At 51.0% G+C, this 24887-nt stretch overlaps 1 protein-coding gene across 5 annotated transcripts in view; it reads left to right on the forward strand.

The window, feature by feature from the left end:
* The window catches only part of GAS7 (growth arrest specific 7), a 218120-nt gene that overhangs the window by 99877 nt on the left and 93356 nt on the right, over positions 1-24887 (forward strand). For 3 of the 5 annotated variants that reach the window (XM_054047789.1, XM_054047791.1, XM_054047792.1), the window contains exon 2: positions 12019-12142. In XM_054047789.1, the coding sequence (XP_053903764.1) occupies positions 12019-12142 (124 nt within the window). Of the gene's footprint in view, positions 1-378; positions 431-12018; positions 12143-24887 lie in introns of those variants that run through there. The other 2 variants (XM_054047793.1, XM_054047790.1) reach the window with 2 other exon arrangements.

A 24887-nucleotide genomic window follows, 5' to 3' on the forward strand; every position in this document is an offset into this window, starting at 1 on the left:
CAGCAGGACCGGAGGGGACACAGAAGGTCATAGCAACTGACAAAGCAGCACTTGTTTGCTTGGCTTATGCAAGGAAAGCAACTGGTCAGTGGCACAGACGTGGCCATTGTGCTGTACTACCAGCACAGCCGCTCTCAGGCTCCCAGAAGCTTTGCATCTGGGCCATCTCGAGTGAATCCTTTAGATTCTCAGCCAAGAATAAAGCAGTGCTCAGAGCTTTTCACAGGGCCCTGGAAGCAGGCCCCAGTCTTGTTGGGGATTCAGCCATGCCGTGGAAGCTTTCCACATCCAGAGCGAGCAGGCAGTGAGTTGACTTTATCTGACAACGAGGTCCTTTGTCCTTTCCCTGCTCGGCCCCTGAGCAGTGCAGAGCTGCAACCAGCCCCGGCTCGGAGAAGATCCCCGCTGGGGAGCCGCTATCTCCGAAATGGTAAGTGAGGGGTGGAGGTGGTTGGCTTTAACTAGGAGGAGAGCTACTCAAAGGGCCTGGGCTGTACCTGGCAGTGCTCTTCATGGCTCAGCTGGAAGTCTAAATGTAGTCAGAGCCTCCTGGGGCAGGGCCTGGGCAAGGAGACTCTCTCCTAGACTTTCCACTGATCCTGAGAGTCAGTGTGGGGGGATAATTCCTTGTCAGCCGGAGCTGCGGGAACTCTTGCTATGGCTGCCTGAAGCCCACAGCAGGTGTGATTCCAGCTACAGAAATGGTGAACCTGGCAGAACAAGAGCCCAGCTAGTGGAATATTTGCCAAAACAGGAATCAGCTCATGTCAAACAAGACATGTTGACCATAGCCCATTTGGAAGCCTGTCTCCTGCAGGCTGCTCATGAGCAGCAGTGTCCTTCCAGACGCTAGACTATAGCAAGACCAAGCATAGGAAGGAGCAGTGACATCGTAGCATCTGAAAACCAAGATTGATAGAAAGAGGAGATGGGAAGTGGAGATGAGGAGCCCTCTCTGAGTCATGGCTGGGAAACCATTCAAGCTAGGAATAGGCATTTTTTGTTTGGAAGATATAACACAGAGTGGCGGCTGTGGTGATGAATGAAAGAGCTGGTGAGGGTTAGCAAAGCATGGCTGGCGAGGGGATCCTAGGAGGAGAGTCAGCTGAGCATACTGCTTATCAACTGGCGCCACAGCTCGTGATCAGAGCAAAGCAAACAGCTAAGCTTATTATGTGGAGTACCACCAAAAGGCAGCAGCCACATATGGGGGTGATCACACACTGCACCGACAGTGAAGGCAAGGACGCTTTGCCTAAGGAGCTGGGCAAACTGGGACTTGGTGGCTGTGATGGGTTAGACCCCCCCTTCTGGGATGCCACCTGATGTACTGGGGTTTCACTGAGCCCCTCCTGCTCCACTAGCCTGGATTCCCTCTCCCTGTTTTGCTGAATTAGGCTCTCCGGCCTCTTGCAGCACACACATACAGGTAGGGCCACACCCAGCTGCAGACACAGAATGAAGTCAGCTCTGTGTGAGAGGATTCACCCGGCACACACGTGTACACCCCCTTTGGGGAATAAACCCAAAATAATACTGTCTTGTGCTGTATAGAAAGATCTGCACAGTGCAAGCTCCGAAAAATTCACCCTTTCCCTCAATGTGAAAAGAAATATGCACAACGTCTTGCGCCCCCCCGCAGTTAGAAATTGCACAAACTGGGATTAATAATAAACAAAACAAATGTATTAACTATAAAAGGCAGATTTTAAGTGATTATAAGGGATAGCAAACAGAACAAAGCAGATTACTGAGCAAATAAAACAAAACACACACACACTAAGCTTATGATCTTAAAGAGACTACTTTCAAGAAGTAATTTCTTACCCTAAATGTTATTTTAGACAAGTTGCAGAGTTTCTGTAGCTTAGAGTTCCAGTTATTTCTTTTTACAGACTGGACCCCTGTCTCAGTCTGAACTCACCCGTGCCTTTCCCCTCAGGTTAGTTCCTTTGACCCCTCAGATACTTTCAGCAGTCTTTCTTCTTGGGTAGGCAATGGAGGAAAGACCAGATTAGCCCCATCCCAAGCCTTAAAAAGGATTTACCTAAGATGGGAAACCTTTGTCTGATCCCCATCCCCCTATAGAGGAAAAGTACCAGCAGTGTCCAAGGTGGTATTTTGTATCAGATGATCTTATCACCTGACCTTGCAGTGTCAAAGAAACTATGAAACCAGGTTTATTTGCAATGTCCACAGGAAGGAACTCCAGGCAGATGGGAGATCCACATCTTCAAAGAGTCATTGTCTTTTTCTAATGGCCCATTAAGGCTGATTGCATTTCCCCAAGTACATACACAGTTGTAATTGTTATATAGTCAATATTCCTAACTTCAGGTACAGAAATGATACATGCATACAAATTGGATAATCACATTTGGCAAATCATAACCTTTCCAGTGATATCTTACATGAGCCATCTTGCATAAAGTATATCTTAGTTATGTCATATTCATATCATAACCATATTTCTATGACGAATATGGGGTGTAATGTCACAGTGGCAAAGCCCCTTTAATTTTTAGTGGCCCCACAGTACCTTGTATTTTAAGATCCACTCAAAAGCTCCCCAGCCAGGGAACCCCTTGGCATTCCTTGCATTCGTGACGGGCTCCAGGACGTGTGCAGCCAGCAGACACTAGTGGGGCATGAACATGCCACCTCCCAGCCACCGATCGGTCTGCACAGATCTAGTAACCAGCTCTCCAGCCATGTGTTGCTTTCCAGAGCTGCCTGAAGTGGAGACGCTCTTATTGTGCAAACAGTTAAATGCTAGACTGCTTCAAAACCTGCGCATGCTGCAATCAGGAGAGTGTCACAGGAGAGTGCCCCTCACCCCACCCCCTTGCACAGCTGATTCAATGGTGCCTCACAGCCCCAGAGCCCACGTGGGAGTCCTCCATCTAGGAGAAAAATCCTGGCTTGTCAGACAAATGGTGTGTCATTGATTTCCTTTGAAACATCACTATTAATTATGCCAAAGAGTTTGCTGTAACTCTCAATAGGTAAGAACCTGGCGCTGCTGGTGGCCTCCTGTCCAGCAGCCGAGCTTTTCTAAATGGAAACATCGGGGACTCATTATGTTTGTGCTGCTGCCCACCCGCACTGGGAGCTCCTTGTTTCTTTTCCAGAGCACACCCATCCCCCATTTACAGTGACACTCCAGGCCACAGTGGAGAGGAGTTGGGGACAAGAGATGTCTTGTCACTGACTGGCCCCTAGTTAATGGGAAAGGAAGGGCCAGTGCTGTGCTAACTGCACCCCAGCAAAGCTAGTGAGCCATGGCCAGAGACCTTCACTTCCCCTCAGGCTGCTCAGCAGACCTGCAGGATGGTCCCATAGCCGTCAATCATTCAGCCTGCTGAGAGAGGCCTAGGAACAGTATCACCAGCCCCAAATTGCTAGAAATCAGCAGTCAGGCCCCCTAATACTGGCTTAATATATAGGAAATTTTCAAAATAATCAGTGTTGGAGGCTTTTATTCACCTCCTGGCTTTTGAGCCTTTGGGTCCCGCTCGGATCATGTTTCCTGGCTTTTCTTCACAACCAGAGAGGTTAGAAATAGATATTTTAAAATGGAAGATTCTCTTGTAGTGACCTGATTCCAGGAGCTGGGGCTTTAAGGAAAACATCAAATATCACAAGAACTGGCCCCACTGTTGGGAGCCTCAAACCTTGGTAATGAGGCAGGACTGGGACTGCCCCAGCACATTTGGTCACAAGATGTGGCCCTAAAAGCACCCCAGTGCCTGAAGGCCAGGGCTTTCCGGTACTAGCAGTCAGCCTCAGCTGGCCTCAGCTCACTGGTGTCATAACCTGTGTTTAGAAGGCATCATGGAAGGTGTCATGTGTACACTGGCAACATGCTGGTCATTACTATTATTGTGGGGTGCATGCACAGGTGATATGTGAAAAATAATAAATATGCCCTGGAAATATGTTCTTAAAATGTGGTTGGCAGGTAGGGCTTAAGTCACCTCACCCTGGACAAATGAATGTGTTTCCACCTGCGTGGCTGTGTCTCCAGTGTAAATTCAGCAAAAAGAGAATATACAAGTATATTTACATAAAAGCTAAATACCATAATCAAATTAGCAAATTGGAGAGGCAGCTGCTTAACTATCTGGGTGGGGAAGGGGACTGCAAAAATTCACAAGGTGTCAACTCCCTGACGCCCTCAGGAGGACTGCCTGGCTTTGAAAACAAAGATAAACTTTGAGGATAACAGGCAGACAGAAAAAGGCATTTTGGCATCCTACATCTAAGGGGACAAAGAAAGGCAGCACTTTGGGCTCTGTGTTGGACCCTGGCTAAGGACTGGCCTGCCATCTGGAAGAACATATGTGGTGGGAAAATTACTTTGCTTTGTTAAGTTAGAGTTGAGTCTTATAAGCGTATTTTTACTTTTGTTTGTAATCATTTCTATCCCAATTGCTTCTACTCGGTATCCGTGAAACATCTGCTCTTTGGTAATAAACTAAATCTTGTTTTATTACACAACCATCTCAGTGCACCTTATCAAATGGAAGGGTAAGATCCTCAGCCAAACTACCAGGCGGTGGAAGGGTAAGATCCTCAGCCAAACTACCAGGCGGGTGCTGTGTCCCATCTCTTGAAAGGAGCAGAGAACTTGGTAAGGTTTTATGAGTGCTGCAGGGAGAGGGGCTGAGCAGTGCAGAGGAGACAGTTTTGGGGAGAGTCGGGACTGAAGTGCTGTTGGTGGTATCACCCTGAGAGGCGTAACCAGGCTCTGGAAACCAAGGTGAGGCTGTCGTGCTGCTGGATCAGGGTGCTGAGCCAAAGCTGCACAGCACAGAAGCACCCAGCGTTACAGGGAACACAACCCCCTACTGGTCTGGATTGAACCCCCAAAGCATCACTCCCGGTAGTGATGGGCCAGCCCGAAGGAGACCAGAAAGCCTGGAAAAAGGAGGCTGAGACCCTTGGAGCTCTCTTGAGTGCCTTGACTATTAAGTTAATTCAGACTGAAATGGCTCATCATCTTGGTTTTTATTTCTAGCCTGCAGTAAAGGTAGCACATGTGTCTCAGAACTCCAACGTGCACTCCAGCTCGCAAGGGAACTGGGGAACCGCCTCCTGCCCCCTCTTCATGTCAGTCACAGCAAGGGGTTTAGGGATACGACTGACTCATATTGCTCCTCTTTGCCCAACTCTGCAGGAGGGAGCTTAAGTTTGTTCCTTCAAAACTGCTGCCTGGGCCTGTCTTCCACCATGGAAGGCTGTGGGAGCACACAGGGGTCACGGAGGATCTCCAGCTGACCTGTCAGAATGTGTTCAGGCTGAGTCTGAGCCCTCTTGGTTTCCTAGCCTTCCTAGTATTTGGGCTTTTCTCCTCCTCAGTCATGGGTATACGGCTGATCAGTGCAGACTGAGAGCGATGCCTGTCAGATTGCCGGAGCTGTGAATTAGAGAGCAGGGCTGAAGCTGTTTCACTGCTGCAGTGAGAGGGACTCTTGGCTGCCGTTTGAAGAGAGAACTGTGCGGTGGCATGGTAGGTGTCCTTGCAGCAGAGCCTGGCTGAGCGCTCTACCTGTACACACAGCCTCATTACTGCACTTCTGCCTGGATCAGTCACTTCTCTGCAATTCCAGGTCATCCCAAATACCAAACCTGGAGCTGCCCAGCCCTCTGCTATATGCTCAGCTCATAGCGACCTTGACCAGCAGCTCTCTGGCCCATGGAGTTACCCTGGGGGGAGATCTGATCCAGGCTTCCTGTCTCCCAGATGAGACTTCAGTATAATGTCCCCAGACCCTGACCAGCTCCTCCACAGCCATGCCAGCTCTGGCCAGCCACCCTGGCCACCACGCTGCCCCCAGTACACAGCAGTGGACACAAGAGTGTGGCCAACTCTCTCTATTCTATCTTGAGTTTTGTTCTATTTGGTGTTTCAGTGAAGGCCCCAGCTCCTGAAATCACAGGAGCCCCAGAGAATGTCAGTTTTTGTCTGAGTGAAAAGTAAGTTTCGAGCACTTGTGGTTGTAGAGAAAACATTAAACCCTCCAGCATCCACAGGCAAATAGAAACCTCACTGCTATTATTTTTAAATCTCATGGTTTTGGGGTCTGACTGATGATTTTCAAATGCTTTCAGCTGGCAACACTGCAGTGACAATGACAGTGCTGAGCACTTGGCAGCCATGGCTCTCCAAGTGCATCCCCAAAGGCTGGGTGTACTGGCCCCATTACAGATGGCCCAGGGAGGGGACGTGATTCACACAAGGTCACCCAGCACATCAGTAGCAGAGTCACAAACAAGACCCAGATCCCCTGTCCCCCAGGCTTGAGCCCTGGAGACAGATTTTCACAAGAGCTCAGGGACAGGTTTCCAGGGGTGCTTGGCAGCTCCAACTGGGGCCAGACCTTTGAAAGAGCTCATCTCCCAGCCAGATACCCACCTGCAGGAGATGTTCTGCACGATGCTCAGCATCCAAGGCCAGCCAGAGGGCCAAGCGTGGTGCAGAGTCTGGCATCTGATTTGGGGGCCTTCCCAAGAGTTGGCCGATCTCTCCTCCCCCAGCCTTAGGCTCCACACTCTTTCCCTCTACTGGTTCAACCTTCACTTTCTCGCCCCCACATTATCATCATTTCATTTCTTTTGCCTGCCCCAGAACTTCTAGGACAGTGTTTCTGTCATGTTCTACTCTTAAAGGGACATGCACACCTTCCCAGGCAGAAGTCATCTAGTTTTCCTCCCCTCGGAATGACTGGAAAAGGGGGCAGGTGGAAGTGGGAGGAAAAGGACTGTGTTGGCAATGGAGACAGAAGGGAAGAAGTGCAAGAGCGGGTGCAGCAGCCTGGCTGTAGGGGTGGGCACAGGGCTCCACAGAAATGCTGTTAAAGTGACGAGCACCATGTGAGCAAGGGCAGGGCTTGGGACATAGCTATACAACACCCCAGTGATGCCTTTCCCATTAGCAAGGTCCTGTTCCTGTGTCTCCCTAATCCTGGGCCTTTGAAACGCCACCTGCAGCCGTGCATCCAAGGTAGTGTGTTATAATCTCTCCAGCAGGAGTCCGGAAGGCCTGTGTCCAGGGCTCTCCTAGCTCAGGCTGTCACCCGGACAGCGTTCCCGCCCTTTCGTTTGGGAATGCCATCAGAAAAAGAAAGGCATTTGTCTGGCAGATTTGTTCCTGCTCAGTCTGTTCCACAGGTTGCTGTCTTGTGTGACAGAGCAGAGGGGGGTGATTTGTCTCTCCCTCTCCCCTTAGTATTCCTCCCACAGCTGCAGGTTTGTTATGAGCCCTGGGGGCTGAGAGCCACCAAACAAAACTATAAGAGAACACTCCCCCTCAAAGCCAGAGCCTGCTGGCCCTGGCCAAGTGACTCTGTTTTCACTTGCCCTCGAGGGTAGGGGCAAAGGGCACATGACACTTTTGTGCTGAGAGAGGGAAGGGCTTGATCTAGTAGTTCCCTGTCCTAGGTTTAGGATGCAAACCCCCACACCATGCCTGATATTGGGTGCATTAATCTGCAAGCCCAGAAACGGTGAGCTCTAGTCCCAGCTCTTCCACTGACTGGTGTTAACATTTCTGTGCTTAACAGACATCTTTGTGAGCCCAGGTGTCATGCCATAGCGGACACGCTCATTTGCCCATCTCCTTGAAAGGAGAGCTACAAAGAGTTACCCCTATCAGCGCTGAGACCAGAGCCCAGGTCCTGCAGAGAGCAGAGCTGCACTTACTCCACTTTGCCACACAGGGGTTCAGAAGGACAGTGTCACCCACCCTAGCTCCACGTTGCCCTCTAGCAGCTAGACCACATGTACATGTGTTTCAGAGTGGTAGCCGTGTTAGTCTGCATCAGCAAAAACAACGAGGAGTACTTGTGGCACCTTAGAGACTAACAAATTTATTTGAGCATAAGCTTTCGTGGGCTAAAACCCACTTCATCGGATACATGCAGTTTTGTTTGGACATATTCCTAGAGGTCCTGTGAATGAGATCTGATTTGGGGCCCACCAGCAGAGCTTGCATCACTGCAGGCTGGAGGATGTAGGATCAGTGAGGTGGGGCCCCCTCACTGAAGAGCAAGGATTAAATAAATATTCCTCAGGTACCTCATTCACTGGGCACTACCCAGAAGGCTTTCCTGGAGCATGAATCAGGCCTTGAAAAGGGTGTGAGTAATGTGGAGCTCTCATCACATGTAATTAAAGACTGTCTCTGGATGCACCTGCCTGGGGGCTGAGCAGAGGGTGCATGGCCCCCTAAGAGCCTCAGTTTTGCCTCTTCTGAGGTTTGAGTGCTTGGCTTTGGTACCTGAACCTTGTGTGAATGCAGATTTGAGACTGAACAGGTCTAGTGGCATATTGCTCTGGTGTTAGCGATGCCTGGGCAGGAACAGCTAAACACCATGCACCATAGCATGGGGGCTGAGTCCTCTGCATGCATTGTTATGCCTGGTGATCTAGGTTATGGTACTAGCCCTCAGTAGTGCCTTGATGTGACATGCTGGCTGGCACAACCGCGACAAGGGCGGTCAGACCTAGTGGTTGGAGCAGCAGTCGGGCCGAGTCAGGTACTGGCAGATTAGAGTCTGAGACCAGCCAGAGGGTGAATGGAGAGTCAGGCAGGATCAGGTCACCAGAAGATCGGGGTCAGATGCCAGCTTGCAGGCAGCAATTAAAGAGCAAAGCCAAGGACAAACCAGGGCTGGAAGCCAGAGTCTAGGGTCTATTGTGAGTAGGTGCTGGAGCTGTCACTTCCTGGTTTAAGCCCTAGTATCAGCCAATCAATGGGCTATAAGGGGCTGCCACTCAGGGCCTGCTGGGCCAAGTAGGGCCAGCGGTGGGGGTGGGCAGGCTGGGCGATGCCCAACATATGCCTTCCTGGGGAGGCACTTCCAGAGCAGGGGAGTCCTGTCCCTCTTGCTCCTCTTCAGCTGTCTGCTGCCACCACTGCTCCTGCCCGCTCCCCCCGCTTGGAGCTGCCCCTGGCCAACCTGCTCCTGAGAGCCACCTGTGTGCTGTGCAGAGGGTGGGGGGCTGATGTTGGGGAATCCCCATCCCCCTGCCTGTGTACCCCGTCTCCGCTGAGCTGGGGTGGGGAGACAGGAGTCTGTGTGTGTGCTGCTGCGGTGCTCTGGGTTAGGAGTGGGAGCTGCTGGCAACTGCTGCTGGACTGAGCAAGCCTTCAGAGTGCTGGGCTTAAAGCAGGGGTGGGCAAACTTTTTGGCCCAAGGGTCACACGGGAATAGAAATTGTATGGAGGGCCATGAATGCTTACAAAATTGGGGTTGGGGTGCGGGAGGGGGTATGGGCTCTGGGGTGGGGCTGAGGAGTTTGGGGTGTAGGAGGGTGCTCTGGGCTGGGACCGAGGGGTTCGGAGGGCGGGAGGCAGATCAGGGCTGGGGCAGGGGTGTGGCCTCAGACCCTGTGGCCCAGCCGGAGCGGCCGAGCCACCCACGTAGTGCAGCCCCCGACCCAGCGCCCCGGCTGGAGCAGGGCTGAGCCGCTTGGTGCGGCTCAGGGGCTGGCTTAAAACGACTCGTGGGCCGGACACACACACACTCACACTCTCACATTCCCCCAACACACACACTTGTGTTGTTATTACTTCTTGGTATTTCCTATCAAAATGTGCAAGGCCCATATAGTCTGTGTAATTTTATTCTTTCAAAGTTCGTTAAGGATTACAGTGCTGTTATTTTATTTTTTTGACTGAGAAATAATTTTATTTCTCTCATATGCTTAAATTTAATTCTTTGAGTAGTCAGTTCTAAAATGCCTAACCTGTCCTTGCTGGAGTAATTATCATTATTACTTTTATTATCATATTGTGCTTTGTCATTTATCATTTAAAGTGGTACAATCAAATAATAGTATCCTCCTAGAATGTAAATTTAGCTTGTAGTCATCTCAGCAATGTCAGTTAAAAAAAACATTAGGTAAACACACAACTTGCAGCCTTGTGCAGATGAAGGTTGCTTATTTTCAAATTGTATTTTTAGTTATATCTGTAAAATAACTTATACTTTGTATGAAAATAAATGCAGTTCCAAGTATGATACTAATAGCAATGATGGAGTCAAATTTGAGTTTCACGTACATGATTGTGATCAGTAAACATAAATGCAAAAATAATTAGAAAAATAAATTCCCTTTCTTAATAAAAGAGTAAAAACCCCTACTCACATATGTTAAAATTAAGTAAATACATTTTTAGTGGAGTGAAAAAAACCTAACTGAAATATAGTAGATATAGTGGCAGTAACAGCGTGGGTCTGTTAAGAAAGTAAGCCGATTTTAAACAGTTTTTATTTATTTTTATTTTTCTCTACTAAAGATAGTGTACAAAGTATCAAACTTGTGTTTCTGATATCTGTGTTAAAGCCGCAGAGTTGATCTGTCTAGGTTTGGGATTGGGAATATTTTGCTGTATTCTCTCCTGACTGTTCTAAATTTACATATAAACTGAAAATGTGGCTTTAATTGGTGTTTGTATGTATTTTTCTTTCTTTATATAACAATTAAATACAATGCTCCTGTCAGCTAATTCCTAAATTATTATCTCCAAAAACACAATAGTTTTCGGGAACCTAAGTAGTCCCTGGAATCACGGTTAAAGTTGCCTTCCACCCCACAAAATCTGAAATGGTGCCCCGGTGAGCCAGGAGTGGTTACAGGGCTGCAGGATGGCAGTGGGCTCTGGCAAGATGCAGCCCCTGTATGACAGTACAAAGCCCACGTTAAGCCACAGGCTGAGTGCCAGGCACCACAAGTCGCAGCAGTAGTGCAGAAGGGTGGCAATACACCATATAGTATGCCACCCTTACTTCTGCGCTGCTGCTGGCAGTGGCGTTGCCTTCAGAGCTGGGTGCCCAACCAGCAGCTGCCGCTATCAGTCCACGCTGCCAGTGCTTAATTGGTGCCAGGACTGAGGTCTGGCAGCTCTTTCAATACAAATTAAGCACTAAGGGAAGGCAGCAGGGCCTGAAAGTGTTGAGGTGGGGGGAGGGGGAGAGGGGAAAGCCTAGGGAACCTATGGGGGCCAAGGGTGATGGGGAAACCAAAATACAAGTTCGCACAGGGCACCATTTTCCCTAAGGCTGGTCCTGCTGCCCAGCCCAGCCTCACAGGCTCCTCCCATGGGTCCAGCCTAAGCCTGCAGTGGTGTCAGCAGCACAGCATCCCTGTGGGTCCAGGTTCCTACACTGGCTCCATGGCTAGCCCACCTTTTCCTGGACTGCTTGGCAGACTTTTCCTCAGTTCTTGCTTGTGCCGGTGTTGACAGCAGAGCTGGAGCCCCAGGAGAATACAGTGAGGTCAGAACTGGGATTCCCTGCTGGGTACATGCAGCAGCCAAGGGTCTGTCCACACAGCAAAGAAAACCTGCAGCTGGCCCATGCCAGCCGACTTGGGCTCGCCGTGCTCAGGTTGTGGGGCAGTTTCACTGCTGTGCGGATTTATGGGCTCTAGGAACCTGTGGGGTGGGAGGGTCCCAGAGCTCAGGCTCCAGCCCAAGCCCACACAGCAATTAACCAGCCCCACAGCCCGAGTCAGGTGGCAAAGGCCAACCATGGGTTTTTCTTTGCTGTGTAGACAGACCCTAGTGGCCCAGGCAGGGACTTCCCCTCTCACAGCCTGGCTTGCTCACTGCCTGCTTTGCACCTTGCTGTTCAATGAGTCACATTGCTCCTCCCCAGAGAGCCTCTGCCTCTCAGACTCCTCCCAAAGTCACGTGCTCTGCACAGCATGTTGTATTAGCATAAAGAGTTGATACAAGACACACAGCAGACCCTCACACTCTGTGCCTCTCCAGGGAATGTCTCCAGGAGATGAGGGGTGCTGCACGATCTTGTTGGAATCCAGGGCACTCTTGACAGGCTGCGGATGGGCAGAGAATGGGGGGGTAGAATTGGCAATTATTAGCTGTGTTTGTTTGTCTCACTCCTGCCCCCAGACCTTCAGATTGTAGGCCCACTTTCCGTATCCATCTCTGTTTAGACTTTGCCTTGTCTGAAAGCCAGCTTAACAGGACCCTCTTCTTCTTCCCAGCAGAAACCCAGGAAGGTCACTCCTCAGCCAGGAGAAGATTCTCTGAATTGCCCTCTGCCTCCCGGCTGGCAGAGCTACATGTCTCCCCAGGGCCACAGGTACTATGTGAACACCTTCACCAACGGTAAGCCCCATTCAAGCTCATAGCACCTTGGCTTTACTGTAATGAAGGGTCTCGCAGGTCTGTTTCTGGGTGTTTCTAATTCACCTCTGGGCTGGTCCACACTGGTTTTCAGTGAAACAATGCAAAGAACAAAAGCATGTGAATGGTACAAATAAATTTCATTGACAAATTCCAGCGACATCAAGAGGAACTCCAAGGAAGCATGGTTAAGCACTCACTCTGAAGTGCCAGAGTGAGGGATGTCTGTGCCACCTTAATGCTGACCCTGCAGTGTGTGCTGTAAGAGGCCGTCTTTAGTTCCATAGTACTTTTCTGGCATACAGGATTCAGACTGGTGCATGGCTGATTTCAGACATGGCCATTATAGTTTTAAACTGAAAACTATTTTTTCCATCAGCTAACAAAAATGTCTGTGTGATTCCAAGTGCAAAGTGTTTCATCGCATAAGGTAGTGATAATGGCAGTCCATGTGTCTTGGCTCTTACAGAGCCCATGTGCTGTAATAATTGGTGCTTTATAGGCAGAGGGATAAATATGGATGTAGAACCACTGATCGTGTGTAGTCACTTACAGTTTGAATGTTGTAAGTTTGTTCTGATCTATAAATGAAAAATGTCTGTGGGTTAAAAGTTCCAAAAGTGGTTATGTGACTTAGGAGCCAAAGTCCTCTTTTCCAAAGGCCCTTAGGCATTTAGGAGCCAATCTTACTGGATGTCAATGGAACTTCAGCTCCTGTGTCACTTGGGCACTTTTGAAAATTTTACCCTAATTCTTAAACTTGCAAAAAGACCCCATTTCTAACCTGAACTGAGTGTGTGTCAATGCAAGGGGTCTGTGGATAGCCTGAACCAGTGGCTCTAAGGGCTGTGAAATAGCTTGGGATAAGCACAGAATAAACTGACAGGAACCCATTCATCTTTCTTGGTCTGAGCCAAATCTCTCTAGATTTGAGCCACTGGCGTCAGAAAGAGAATGATTTTTCAAACATGGTGCTTAGGCCACTCAGGCTGCCACCCTCTCCCAAGAGGGCCTGTGCTCTGGATTGCTGCTTTGGGGACTGCCTTTTTCATTTCCTTTTAAAATCAGCTTTTCTCTTCACTCTAAAATGTTTATGCCAAACATTTCCTCCCTCCCCCCCAATTTGTTCAGGCTCTGTGCATGTGTAACCCACACACCGCCTGGGTGTGGTGTTCTGTCCCCTCTAGTGGCACCGAGACCACTTAGAGAGAGAGATTAATGTGTCTGCTCTACAGCCTTAGCTAACAGCCATATGGCTTTTAGCTCATGCAGTAGAGGCTCATGCATTTAGCTCCAGAGGTCCCAGGCTCGATCCTGCCCGCCAACGACCGGGGTCTGTCGGCGTTACATATAGCCAGAGATGCTGGGAGAGAATGAGCGGACTTTGCTCCTGCCCCATGCAGTGGTCTGGTCCTCCACGCTGCAGGGGCAGACAATAATAATGAGAGGTGTCCCCAGAGCTGTATCTTTATGTAACCCTTCTGCCCATCTAAGTTGGCAGCAACAAGGGCCGGGTTCTGTATCTAGGGTTCCGTTTCAATAACGTGATGCAAAACCGGCTCGAGCCCTCACCCAGCGACCTGGGACAATTACATACCACCCCCTGGGTGCCTCTAAGAGGCAATACTTCCCCTCTCGCAAACACGGAATCTGAGTGTAGCAAAAAATGTTTAATAACATGAGGTAAACGACATCAGCATTAAATTGGAAAAACACCACAAATAGGATTCATAACACAAACCATGAGCAAAAAAACTCACCCCAGCAAATTGGGCTGTGTCCTTTCCCTTTGGTTCTTGAATCCAGCAACACAAAAATCACCCAGAGTCCCCAAAGTCCAACACCCCCAAAGTCTCTTGGGTTCAGCAACCACCCGAAGTCCCAAAAGTCCAACAATCCCCAAAGTCTCTGTTCCTGGTCAGTGCAGCCCCAGAGTAAAAGGGGGGCAAACAGGGTGTTAAGGGACACCTTACGTGATCCGAGGCCAGCCGTCTCTCCGTGGGGTATCGCCGCAGCCTTCACCACGAGCCAGTCCACTTCCTGCCATCCCACGAACCGCTCCACTCTACAAGCTGGTCCGCTCACCGACCTGTGAGCCGCTCCAGCCGTCCCCGCAAACAGCTCCACTTGCCATTCCTTGGGCCGCTCTAACTGTTCCCACAAGGCTCCGCTGCTCCTCCAGTCGTCCCCACAAATTGCTCCACCAGCTGCTTAGTAATACAGCTTCAGGCTCCCCCACTAGTTAACACAGCACTTAATAACTTTAACTCTTTTGTGATTTCAGCTCAGAGTAGAGGAGCCCCAATGCTGGTGCACCATTAGCCTAAAGTGAATTCAGCTCAACAACCTGTAACTAGACTCCTAATAGAATCAAAGTTAGCTCTGATAGTTAATAGTGGAGGGAAAGAGAGAAGGTGGTACAATTGGTGTTTCAAGGCCTCAGAGAAGGTTGCCTATACCATCAGGTACAAATACTCATCCTCTGTCAATTCACTGGATTTTGTAACCCATACCCCTTGTCAAGCAAGTGCTACTTAGGTAATGGTGAAGAACTCACTCAGTCCTTCTGTCATACAACAGTTCCACTGGTCTTGATTCACAGAATCAGGGTAACAAAACTTTATTCTTCCTGCCCCAATAACAGAGAAACTGGGGATCCCACACCAGCCAAAGTAACCACTTTGAGTTGCTGTTGTTTCATGCCAGGCGGGTGGGTGTGCCTATGCAAACAAGATCAGCCCCTGGAGTTCTTTTCCATACTCGCCATAATTCACCACCAGATGTCAGGGTAGAGCTCATCCTGACTCTGCTTACATTTACAAGGCATCATCCCAGCATTCCTGACAAGCTCCACACAGAGCTAGGGCAGAGCCAGTAGCCTACTTTTCTAGATGGTGAAATGGGGTGGAAAAGTAGCTTCCCAAGGCTATGCAGCAAGGAAGTGTCCGATGGGGTAGTGGAAGCCAGGGCAGTGCTAACCCACACCCCACATGGCCAGCCCACCCTGCATATCCAGCTGCCTATAGTCTCTCCACTCTTCTGTGTGCACAGTCAGGCTGACACAAACTCATGGCCAACTCTCACACAGCACTTTCTCCACTGGAAATCTCAAAGTGCTGACAAAGGGGAAGCACAAGTAGCCCTATTTTCCAGGCAGCATAACTAAGCATCTCTAAAGCCACTGTTTCTGAGGTCCTGTCAGCTGGTGTCTGAGGCAGGGATCTATTGTCACATCAGAGATATGGCTCCTGGTACCTGCTCTGCCACAAGTACCCCTGCTGTCATTCATCATTCCTCATAAGTTGCCCCATCAGTTCAGGAAGAGACGTAACATTTACAGTCCACACGCAGCACGTGGCTGGAGGATTCCCCAAGCAGCAGTGGTGAAGTGCAGAGCATTGCTAAGACTAGTTGTAAGCATGGGTGGGAATAGAACGTGGCTTCATTGAGTCCGGGGCTCATAGGTGCTGGAACTAGGGGTGTGGCAGCACCTCCTGGCTGGAGGTGGTTTCCATCATATAGAGGGTTTACATTTTGGTTCATTGTCTCTCAGCCCCCCATTATAAAAATTGTTCCAGCACCTACGCCTGGGCTCTGAGATGCTCAGGGTCGGGTGAAGAAGGCAGGGGAGAGTGGGGACCCTGTTTCAAGGCTGTGTGACTCCCAGAACAGCTGAGTGCTGATGGCTGTAGGGCATTCTAGGGGTTCTTTAACTGCACTCCATGTCTGCTGCTGCCAGCGCAGGTGATAAGCCAGAAAACGGAGTGGCCAAACCACGGGTCATGAGCCGCAGGCGGCTCTTTTACAGTTAAAGTGCGGCTCGTGGAGGACCCCCTCTCCATTTTCCACCTACCAAACTGCGGGGGAGCTCGGGGCTTCTGCCCTGCGGCGGGGTGGTAGGGCTAGGGGCCATGGGTAGCACGTGACTCCTGACCCCCTGACCTCCCCTGCTGCGGAGCCCTAGTCCCACTACCCTCCCCCACCGCAGGGCCCTCATCCTCCTGCCGTGGTGCCCTCATCTCCCTGCCCTCACCCACTGCGAGGCCCATGTCCTCTTGCCCTCCCCCACTGCAGGACCCTAATCATCTTGCCCTCCAGTGCTGTGGGGCCCATGTCCTTCTTCCCTCCCCCTCCCTGGGGCCCACATCTTTCTGCCCTCCCCTGCTGTGGTGCAGTCATCCTCCTGCCCTCTCCCACCGTAGGGCCCTTGTCCTCCTCCCGCCCTCGCTGCAGTCCTCGTTTTCCTGCCTTCTGCCCTGCCGCAGCGCCCTCATCCCCCAAGCTCCCCTGCCATGGAGCCCTTGTCCTTCTGCCCTCCCCCGCCACGGGGCCCTCATGGTCCTGCCCTCTCCAGCCACAGGCCCTCATCCTCCTGCCCTCCCCTGCAGTGGGGCTTTTGTCTCCTGCCCTCCCGCACCATGGGGCCCTCGTCCCTCTGACCTCCCCCCTTGTAGGGCCCTCGTACTTCTGCACTCCCCCATTGCGGGGCCCTCATACCCCCAGCCCTCCCCTCTGCAGGGGCCTTGTTCCCCTGCCTTCCCTCCCCACAGGACCCTAATCTTCTTGCCCTCCACTGCTGTGGGGCCCTCGTCCTCCTGCCCTCCCCCTGCCTGGGGCCCATGTCCTTCTGTCCTTCCCTGCCTTGGGGCCCTAGACCCGCTAACCCCTCCCCCCCCCCGGACGCAGGGCCTTCGTCGTGCCCTCCCCTGCCGTGGCACCCTTGTCTCCCTGCCCTCCTCCGCTATGGGGCCTGTGACAGATTGGGTCACAGAAACCCCCTTAGGAGCTGCCGCCTGATGTGCAAAGACTACCTCTGCTCCTGTTTTCCCTGCCAGCTCAGGACTCCAGCACCCTGTCTTGCTGAGCCAGACTCTCCTGTCTGCTCCAACACGGACCCAGGGTCTGAATCACTTGCCCCCAAGCTGCAAGTTTACCTGAAAACAGCTCCCAGAAGTGTGCTTGTCTTTAGCGCTCAGATGCCCAACTCCCAATGTGATCTAAACCCAGATAAATCCGTTTTACCCTGCATAAAGCTTATGCAGGGCAAACTCATAAATTGTTCGCCCTCTATAACACTGGTAGAGAGATATGCACAGTTGTTTGCTCCCCCAGGTATTAATACATACGCTGAGTAAATTACTAAATAAAAAGTGATTTTATTAAATACAGACAGTAGGATTTAAGTGGTTCCAAGTAGTAACAGACAGAACAAAGTAAGTCACCAAGTAAAATAAAATAAAATGCGCAAATCTATATCTAATCAAACTAAATACAGATAATCTCACCCTCAGAGATGCTTCAGTAAGTTTTTTCTCAGACTGGACACGTTCCAGGCCTGGGCACAATTCTTTCCCCTGGTACAGCTCTTGTTGCAGCTTAGGTGATAGCTAGGGGATTCTTCATGATGGCTCCTCTCCCTCCTTTGTTCTCTTCCACCCCTTTATATATCTTTTGCATAAGGCGGGAACCCTTTGTCCCTCTGGGTTTCCACCCCCCTCACTGGAAAAGCACCAGGTTAAAGATGGATTCCAGTTCAGGTGACATGATCACATGTCACTGCAAGACTTCTTTACTCACTTGCCAGCACACACATATACAAGAAGACTCACAGGTAAACATAGCCATCTGCAGACAATGGGAGTCATCAAGATTCCAAACCATCATTAATGGCCCACACTTTACATAATTACAATAGGCCCTCAGAGTTATATTTTATATTTCTAGTTTTAGATACAAGAGTGGTACATTTATACAAACTGGATGATCACACTCAGTAGATTATAAATTTTGTAGTGATACCTTACAAGAGACCTTTTGCATGAAGCATATCCCAGTTACGTTATATTCACTTTTTACTATATTTTTCTAAAACTATCCCAGTTACATTATATTCACTTATTATCATGTTTTTATAAAACCATATAGACTGTACAACGTCACAGGGCCCTAATCCTCCTGCCCTCCCCTTCCTTTGGGCCCTAGTCCTGCTACACTCCCCCACCGCAGGGCCCTCGTCGTGCCCTCCCTTGCTGTGGCACCCTTGTCTCCCTGCCCTCCCCTGCCATGGACCCTTGTCCTCCTGCCCTTTCCAGCTGCAGGGCCCTCATCCTCCTGTCCACCGCCGCCACAGTACCCTTGTCTTTCTGTCCTCCCCTGCCTTTGGGCCCTAGTCCTCCTGTCCTCCTGCAGGGCCCTCATCCCCCGTCCATCCTCACTGCAGACCCTCATCTTCCTGCCCTGTCCTCTGCCGCAGGGCCCTCATCCTTCTGCCCTCCTCCACCATGGGGCCCTCATGCTCCTGCCCTCCCCAGCCACAGGAACCTCGTCTTTCTGCCCTCCCCCGCCATGGGGTCCTTGTCTGCCTGCTCTCCCCAGCCACAGGGCTCTCATCCCCCCATGCTCCCCTGCCTTGGGACCCTTGCATAAGCGCCGACTTCCTCTCTGACCCGTGGGTGCTTGACCCCCATCCTCCCCCGCTCCTGATTGCCCCTGCACCACCCTCACCCCACCCCAATTCCACTCCCTTCCCCCATGTTCACGACCCTGCCCCGCCTCTTTACCGCCTCCTCCCCTGAGCACGCCACGTACTCACTCCTCTCCCTCCCTCCCGGAAAGTCCTAAGCGCCGCCAAACAGCTGTTAGACAGCAGGCAGGAAGCGTTGGGAGGGGGAGGAGTGGGGACGTGGTGTGCTCTGGGGTGGAGGAGGCGAGGAGAGGGTGGGTGCGGGGAAAGCTTGGCTGCTGGTGGGTTCGGAGCACCCGCTAATTTTTCCCTGTGGGTGTTGCCGTGGCGCTCTCGTCTCCCTGCCCTCCCCCGCCATGGGACCCTCGTCCCCCTGCCCTCCCCTGTCATGGGACCCTTGTCCTCCTGCCTTCCCCTGCTGCGGGACCCTCGTCCTCTTGCTCTCCCCTGCCATGGAACCCTTGTCCTGCTCTCCCCCACCGCAGGGACCTCGTCCCCCTGCCCTTCCTCGCTGCAGGCCCTCGTCTTCCTGCCCTCTCCCCCACTGCAGGACCCTTGTCCCCCTGACCTCCCCCTCATCCTCCTGCCCTCCCCTGCTGCGGGGCCCTCGTTCCCCTGCCCTCCCCCATCGTGGAGCCATTGTGCTCCGGCCCTCCCGCTGCCATGGAGCCCTCGTCCCCCTTCCCTCCCCTGCTGTGGGGCCCTCGTGTCCCTGCTCTTGCTGTTGCAAGGCCCTTGTCCCCCTGCCCTCCATGCCATGGTCCTCCCTCCTGAGACCCAGGTTGGGTGAGGATCTGGCTGTCTGAAAGAGCAGCTCCCTATTCACACACTGCTGGGATAGGGGCTGGTAGCTGGTCACACCAACAGTCAGACTCTGCCGGTCTGGCATCAGAGCAGAGGCCATGGTGGGCTACCATCTGATGGGGTTCATCCAAATAGGCAGCTCTCCTAGTGAATATTGAATGGAGAGGGTGAAAGATGATCTAGGAAAGAAGGAAAAAGAAGTTAAAAACACACAAAGCCAGTCGGAAATCCTGGAGGTGAACTGGACTGAAATGAACTGAAATCGCTTGATCCATTGGCTGTGCTCCTTTACTGGTCCTGGCTGCCTACATACTTTGGTATCTCTAGGACAGGCAGCAGGTAGGATTCCAGGACTGATGGATGACGTGCTGTTCCACTTCAGAAAATCCTCCTTTCCTCTTTTGCAACATCAGCAAAAGGCTCTTATGAAGGACTGTTGTTTTACAAACTAAGGAACATGTTTGATATGCTGCAGATAAAACACAATCTTTTATTTATTCCCTTTGCAAAATTAGGAACAGAGCATTGTTTGTTATACAAAATATGCAACATACTTGCATGATTTGTCCTTTCATGAACATGTGGAAAATTTGGCAACAGCTTGGCTCATCTTATCCAGTGCTCCGTGCATTTCAGTCTAGTATGTATGGGAAACTTCAGAGAACATTGCCTTGTTGATCACAGTAGAAAACAGGCTGTATTTTCAATTAAGAAGGTCATAGTCAAATTCTATCCTCCTTTCATTCTGTAGACAATGGATTAAAAAAGTCATAAAATAGTGCAGAATTGTGGACCCATTGTATAGTATATTATATATCACCACGACCACCAAAAACCAACCCTTTTCCCTAAAAACAACTACAAAAATCAACCATTATTTAGATTGCAAACTCAAGCACTTTAAAGTTAGGGGATACCAGATTTAAGGTAGCTCTCAGAGCCTTCATTTGGACCTTTATACTAGGTATTTTAAAACAAAAAGAACAGGAGTACTTGTGGCACCTTAGAGACTAACACATTTATTAGAGCATAAGCTTTCGTGGACTACAGCCCACTTCTTCGGATGCATATAGAGTGGAACATATATTGAGGAGATATATATACACATACAGAGAGCATGAACAGGTGGGAGTTGTCTTACCTATCTGAAACCTATTTTAAAACAGTGTTTAATTACATGATCACATATTTTTTCCTCAGTGGGTTTTTAGCGGAGTTTGAATCTAGAAGCTTCAAATCCCCAGCACAGACTTCTGCTACTTGAGCTAAATGAGCAGTAGTCTGTTATCTGTGGCCACTAGAGGACACGCTACATTTGCCAGTTGGTTACACAGCTATTAGTGACAGAGGTGGAGTGTTGAATATCTGGATTCCTGCATAACCAAGCACAGATTTGGTGCATTTATTCTGAAATGCAATGTTGTGATGTGAATGAGATGTGATTTTGTCCAGTTTGGGACCTAGGTTCTTCTACCAGCAGTTATCTTGTGCTGCCTTTCTGTTATTTTATTTTGTGAACTCGTCTGCCTCCCAGGGCCGGGATATGGGGTCTTGGTCAGTAATGAAAGCTGGGAACAGGAACATTAACCCCTGCTAGGAGAAGTGAGGCCAGAACCCATGTGTGACGGGTTGGATCCCCCTTCTGGGATGCCACTCGATGTGCTGGGGTTTAACTGACCCTCCCCTGCTCAGTCAGCCTGGGTTCCCTCTTACGCTTTGCTGGAATAGGCTTTCCTGCTCCTTGCAGCGCGTGCACACAGGTAAGGCCACTCTGTGAGAGGGCTCCCCCAGCACTCATGTGCCCACTCCCTTTAAGCGATACAAACCCAAAGGTTTTATGAAATTTGCCTGCTCCCTCAATGTGGAGGGAGATATGCACAACTTCTTGCCCCCCCCGTTAGAAATTACATAAGCTGGATTTTATTATGAACAAGGAATACATTTATTAACTACAAAAGGTGAATTTTAAGTGAATATAAGAGATAGACAGAACAAAGCAGATTACTGAGCAAATAAAACAAAATACTCAAGCTAAGCTCAATATACTTAAGAAACGATACAAAATGTAATTTCTTATCTTAAATATTATTTTAGGCAGATTGCAAAGTTTCTGTGGTTTAGAGTTCCAGTTATATTTCTTTTCCGACTGAACCCCTGTCTGAGTCTGGACCCCCCCTCCCCCGCCTTTCTTTCGGGTGGCTTTATCAGTCTTCCTCCTTGGGCAGACAGACTACGGAGAGGAGGAGTCCCATTTGCCTTCCTCCCCACCCTTAAACAGGATTTACATAAGGCAGGAATCCTTTGTTTCCCAAATTTGTCCCCCCCTTCCTTTCCAGTGGAAAGTTACAAGAAGACCCAGGTAATGTTTAGCATCAGGTGACAAGACTGCTTTACTGTAGTGTCACAGTTACATGCCTCCCAGGAGGGGGAGAGATTAGTATCTTCATGTTTTTGTTGTTCCTTCAGGATGGCTCATCAAATTTGATGGCCTGTCGTCTGGTGGGTGTCTTCCCAATACACACCCAGTTGTAATTGTTACATAGTCCATATTTCTAACTTCAGATACAGAAATGATACAGGCATGCAAATTGGATAATCACATTCAGTAAATCATAACCTTTCCAGTGATACCTTACAAGATCCATCTTGCATAAAGTATATCTCAGTTATGTCATATTCATATCATAAGCATATTTTTGCAAAGCGCATCATCCCCAGAGTCAGAGAGTCTGTTCCGTCACATGGGGGAATGTGGCAAATTGTGTGACGGAATTACCTACATCAGAGGGTTACAGAGGCTTGGGACTGTGTCTCTATGTGTGAGAGAGTAGGGGGGGTTGGAAACCCATGTGTGAACACTGCAGCTCTGACCTGAGAGTGAAGAGGGGCTAGTTTTGAGGTTCCCTGCCCAGTAAATCCCAGCAACAAGAGTAGCTACAACTCAGCCAGGTGTGAGAGTGCCTGCCCCGCCCGTCACTGCTTAGTGCTTCCCTTCTCCAGACATTGGGCTCTCACACAAAGTTTGTGCTAATTAACGCAATGAAAAACTGGATTTCATGCTAGCTCAGATTGCATCAGGACAGCCTCTCCCTGCCACCCAGAAAGCATGGAAATAAAGAGAAAAGTCTCCAGCATTCCTTGCTTCTGGCCCATCACTCCAAATGCAGTCACAGCACTCTGCAGAACCTTAGCTCTGACCTCATGAAATCATAGGACTGGAAGGGTGTGACAAAGTGGGGATTTTCCCTTGTTATGTTGTAGGCAAGTCTTGCTGTTGAGCCTATGTGAGTTTTACTGATTTGCATGAGTACTGTGTGTGCCTCAGTTTCCCTGTGTGCTGCACCAATACCTTGGTGGTGGAAATAAGGGTGTGTGACTTTGGCTGAGACCTCTGGGGCAGGTGAGGCTGCTCCAGTTGCCTGCACATATACTATGACCGGTGCCCTTCGTAACCTGAGACCCAGGATGGGGATGCAACCAGGTGACGACCACATGACTTTTTGTCCCGAAAGCGAGACAAAGACAAGGAGGAGCAGCAATGGGGGGAGGTCTGAGGTCGGGTCGCTGAAAGCTGGCAGTCTTCTTGGGGGGACTGGAAGAGGGGGAGTCCAGGGCTTCTGGCCCAGGACTCCCCAAGATGGACTTGGCTGAAAGTCACTGATTTCTGTGATAGCAAACTCTGTTCTGCACTGTGTTCCTGTCAACTAATAAACCTTCTGTTTTACCGGCTGGCTGTGAGCCATATCTGATTGTGGAGCTGGGGTGCAAGGCCCTCTGGCTTCCCCAGGAGCCCTGCCCGGGCAGACTCGCTGCGGGAAACACACGGTATGGAAGGGGATGCTGAATGCGCTGAGGTCAGACCCAGGAAGGTCGAATCTGCGTAAGCTTCTTGCCCTGGCGACAGTACGCTCAGAGAGAGGAGGCTTCCCCAGAATCCTGACTGGCTTCATATGGAGTAGTTCAGAGCATCGCCCGGTAACTCCGTGACACAGCTTCGACCTTCCTGGGCCTGACCTCGGAGCATTCAGCATCCCCTTCCAAACCGAGCTGATGAAAACCAAAGACTCCCTGCCCAGAGCTCTCCTGAAAGAGAAGAACCTAGCCCCATGGTGCAACACAGCAGAGAAGTCCATTTTGCAATCTGGCAATGGCCAGGGTGGGAGGGCCGGTACACATTGAAGATTGGCTTATTTCATTTCAGGCAGTGAGAAAAACAGGTTTTACACTTCTACCCTTAAAACCCATGATGATCTGTGGTGTATGGTGCAGTATGCTACTTCCTCTGTGTGTGTTTCACCTATCACAGGGGAGGGCAAATTGCGGGCCGGATCCGACCAATCAGGGCTTTTAATCCAGCCCGTGGGATTGCCAGCCCTGTGGTGCAGCAGGGCTAAGGCAGGCTCCCTGCCTGCCCTGGCCCTGCACTGCTCCCGGAAGTGGTTGGCACCATGTCCCCGCGGCCCCTGAAGGAGGGGCGGGGACAGAGGGTTCCATGCGCTGCTCTTGCCTGCAGGCCCCACCCCCTGCAGCTCCCATTGGCTGGGAATGTGGAACCCGACATTGGGAGCTTCTGGGGTGGTACCCGCAGGTGAGGGCAGTGCACGGCAGAGCCGCCTGCCCCATCCTACCCCACCCCCAGGAGCCACTGCCAGACATGCTGGCCACTTCCGGGAGCGGTGCGTCGCGGGGCCAGGGCAGGCAGGGAGCCTGCCTTAGCCCTGCTGCGCACCACTGCCACCCCGGATCCGCTCGAGGTAAACAGTGCCAGGCTGGAGCCCGCACCCTTCCTGCACCCCGCACTCCTCCTACACCCTAGGGTTACCATATTTCAGCGAGCAAAAAAGAGGACGGGAGGAGCCCCGCCCTAGCCCCGCCCCTGCCCCTCCCACTTCCCGCCCCCCTGACCTCCCAACCCTCCCCCCGTTCCTTGTCCCCTGACTACCCCCTCCTGGGACCCCTGCCCCTAACTGCCCCCCAGGACTATCTAAGCCTCCCTGCCTCTTGTCCCCTGACTGCCCCAACCTTTATCCACACCCCCACCCCCAGACAGACCCCTGGGACTCCCACGCCCCATCCAACCACTCCCCACCCCCTGACAGCCCCCCCCAGAACTCCCAACCCATCTAAACCCCTCTGCTCCCTGTCCCGACTGCTCCGATCCCTCTCCCCACTCCTGCCCCCTGACAGCCCCCCCCAGAACTCCCAACCCATCTAAACCCCTCTGCTCCCTGTCCCCTGACTGCTCCGATCCCTCTCCGCACTCCTGCCCCCTGACAGCCCCCCCCAGAACTCCCAACCCATCTAAACCCCTCTGCTCCCTGTCCCCTGACTGCTCCGATCCCTCTCCGCACTCCTGCCCCCTGACAGCCCCCCCCAGAACTCCCAACCCATCTAAACCCCTCTGCTCCCTGTCCCCTGACTGCTCCGATCCCTCTCCCCACTCCTGCCCCCTGACAGCTC

The sequence above is a fragment of the Malaclemys terrapin genome, chromosome 13 (assembly GCF_027887155.1).
Source record: "Malaclemys terrapin pileata isolate rMalTer1 chromosome 13, rMalTer1.hap1, whole genome shotgun sequence".
Classification (NCBI taxonomy): Eukaryota; Metazoa; Chordata; order Testudines; family Emydidae; genus Malaclemys; species Malaclemys terrapin.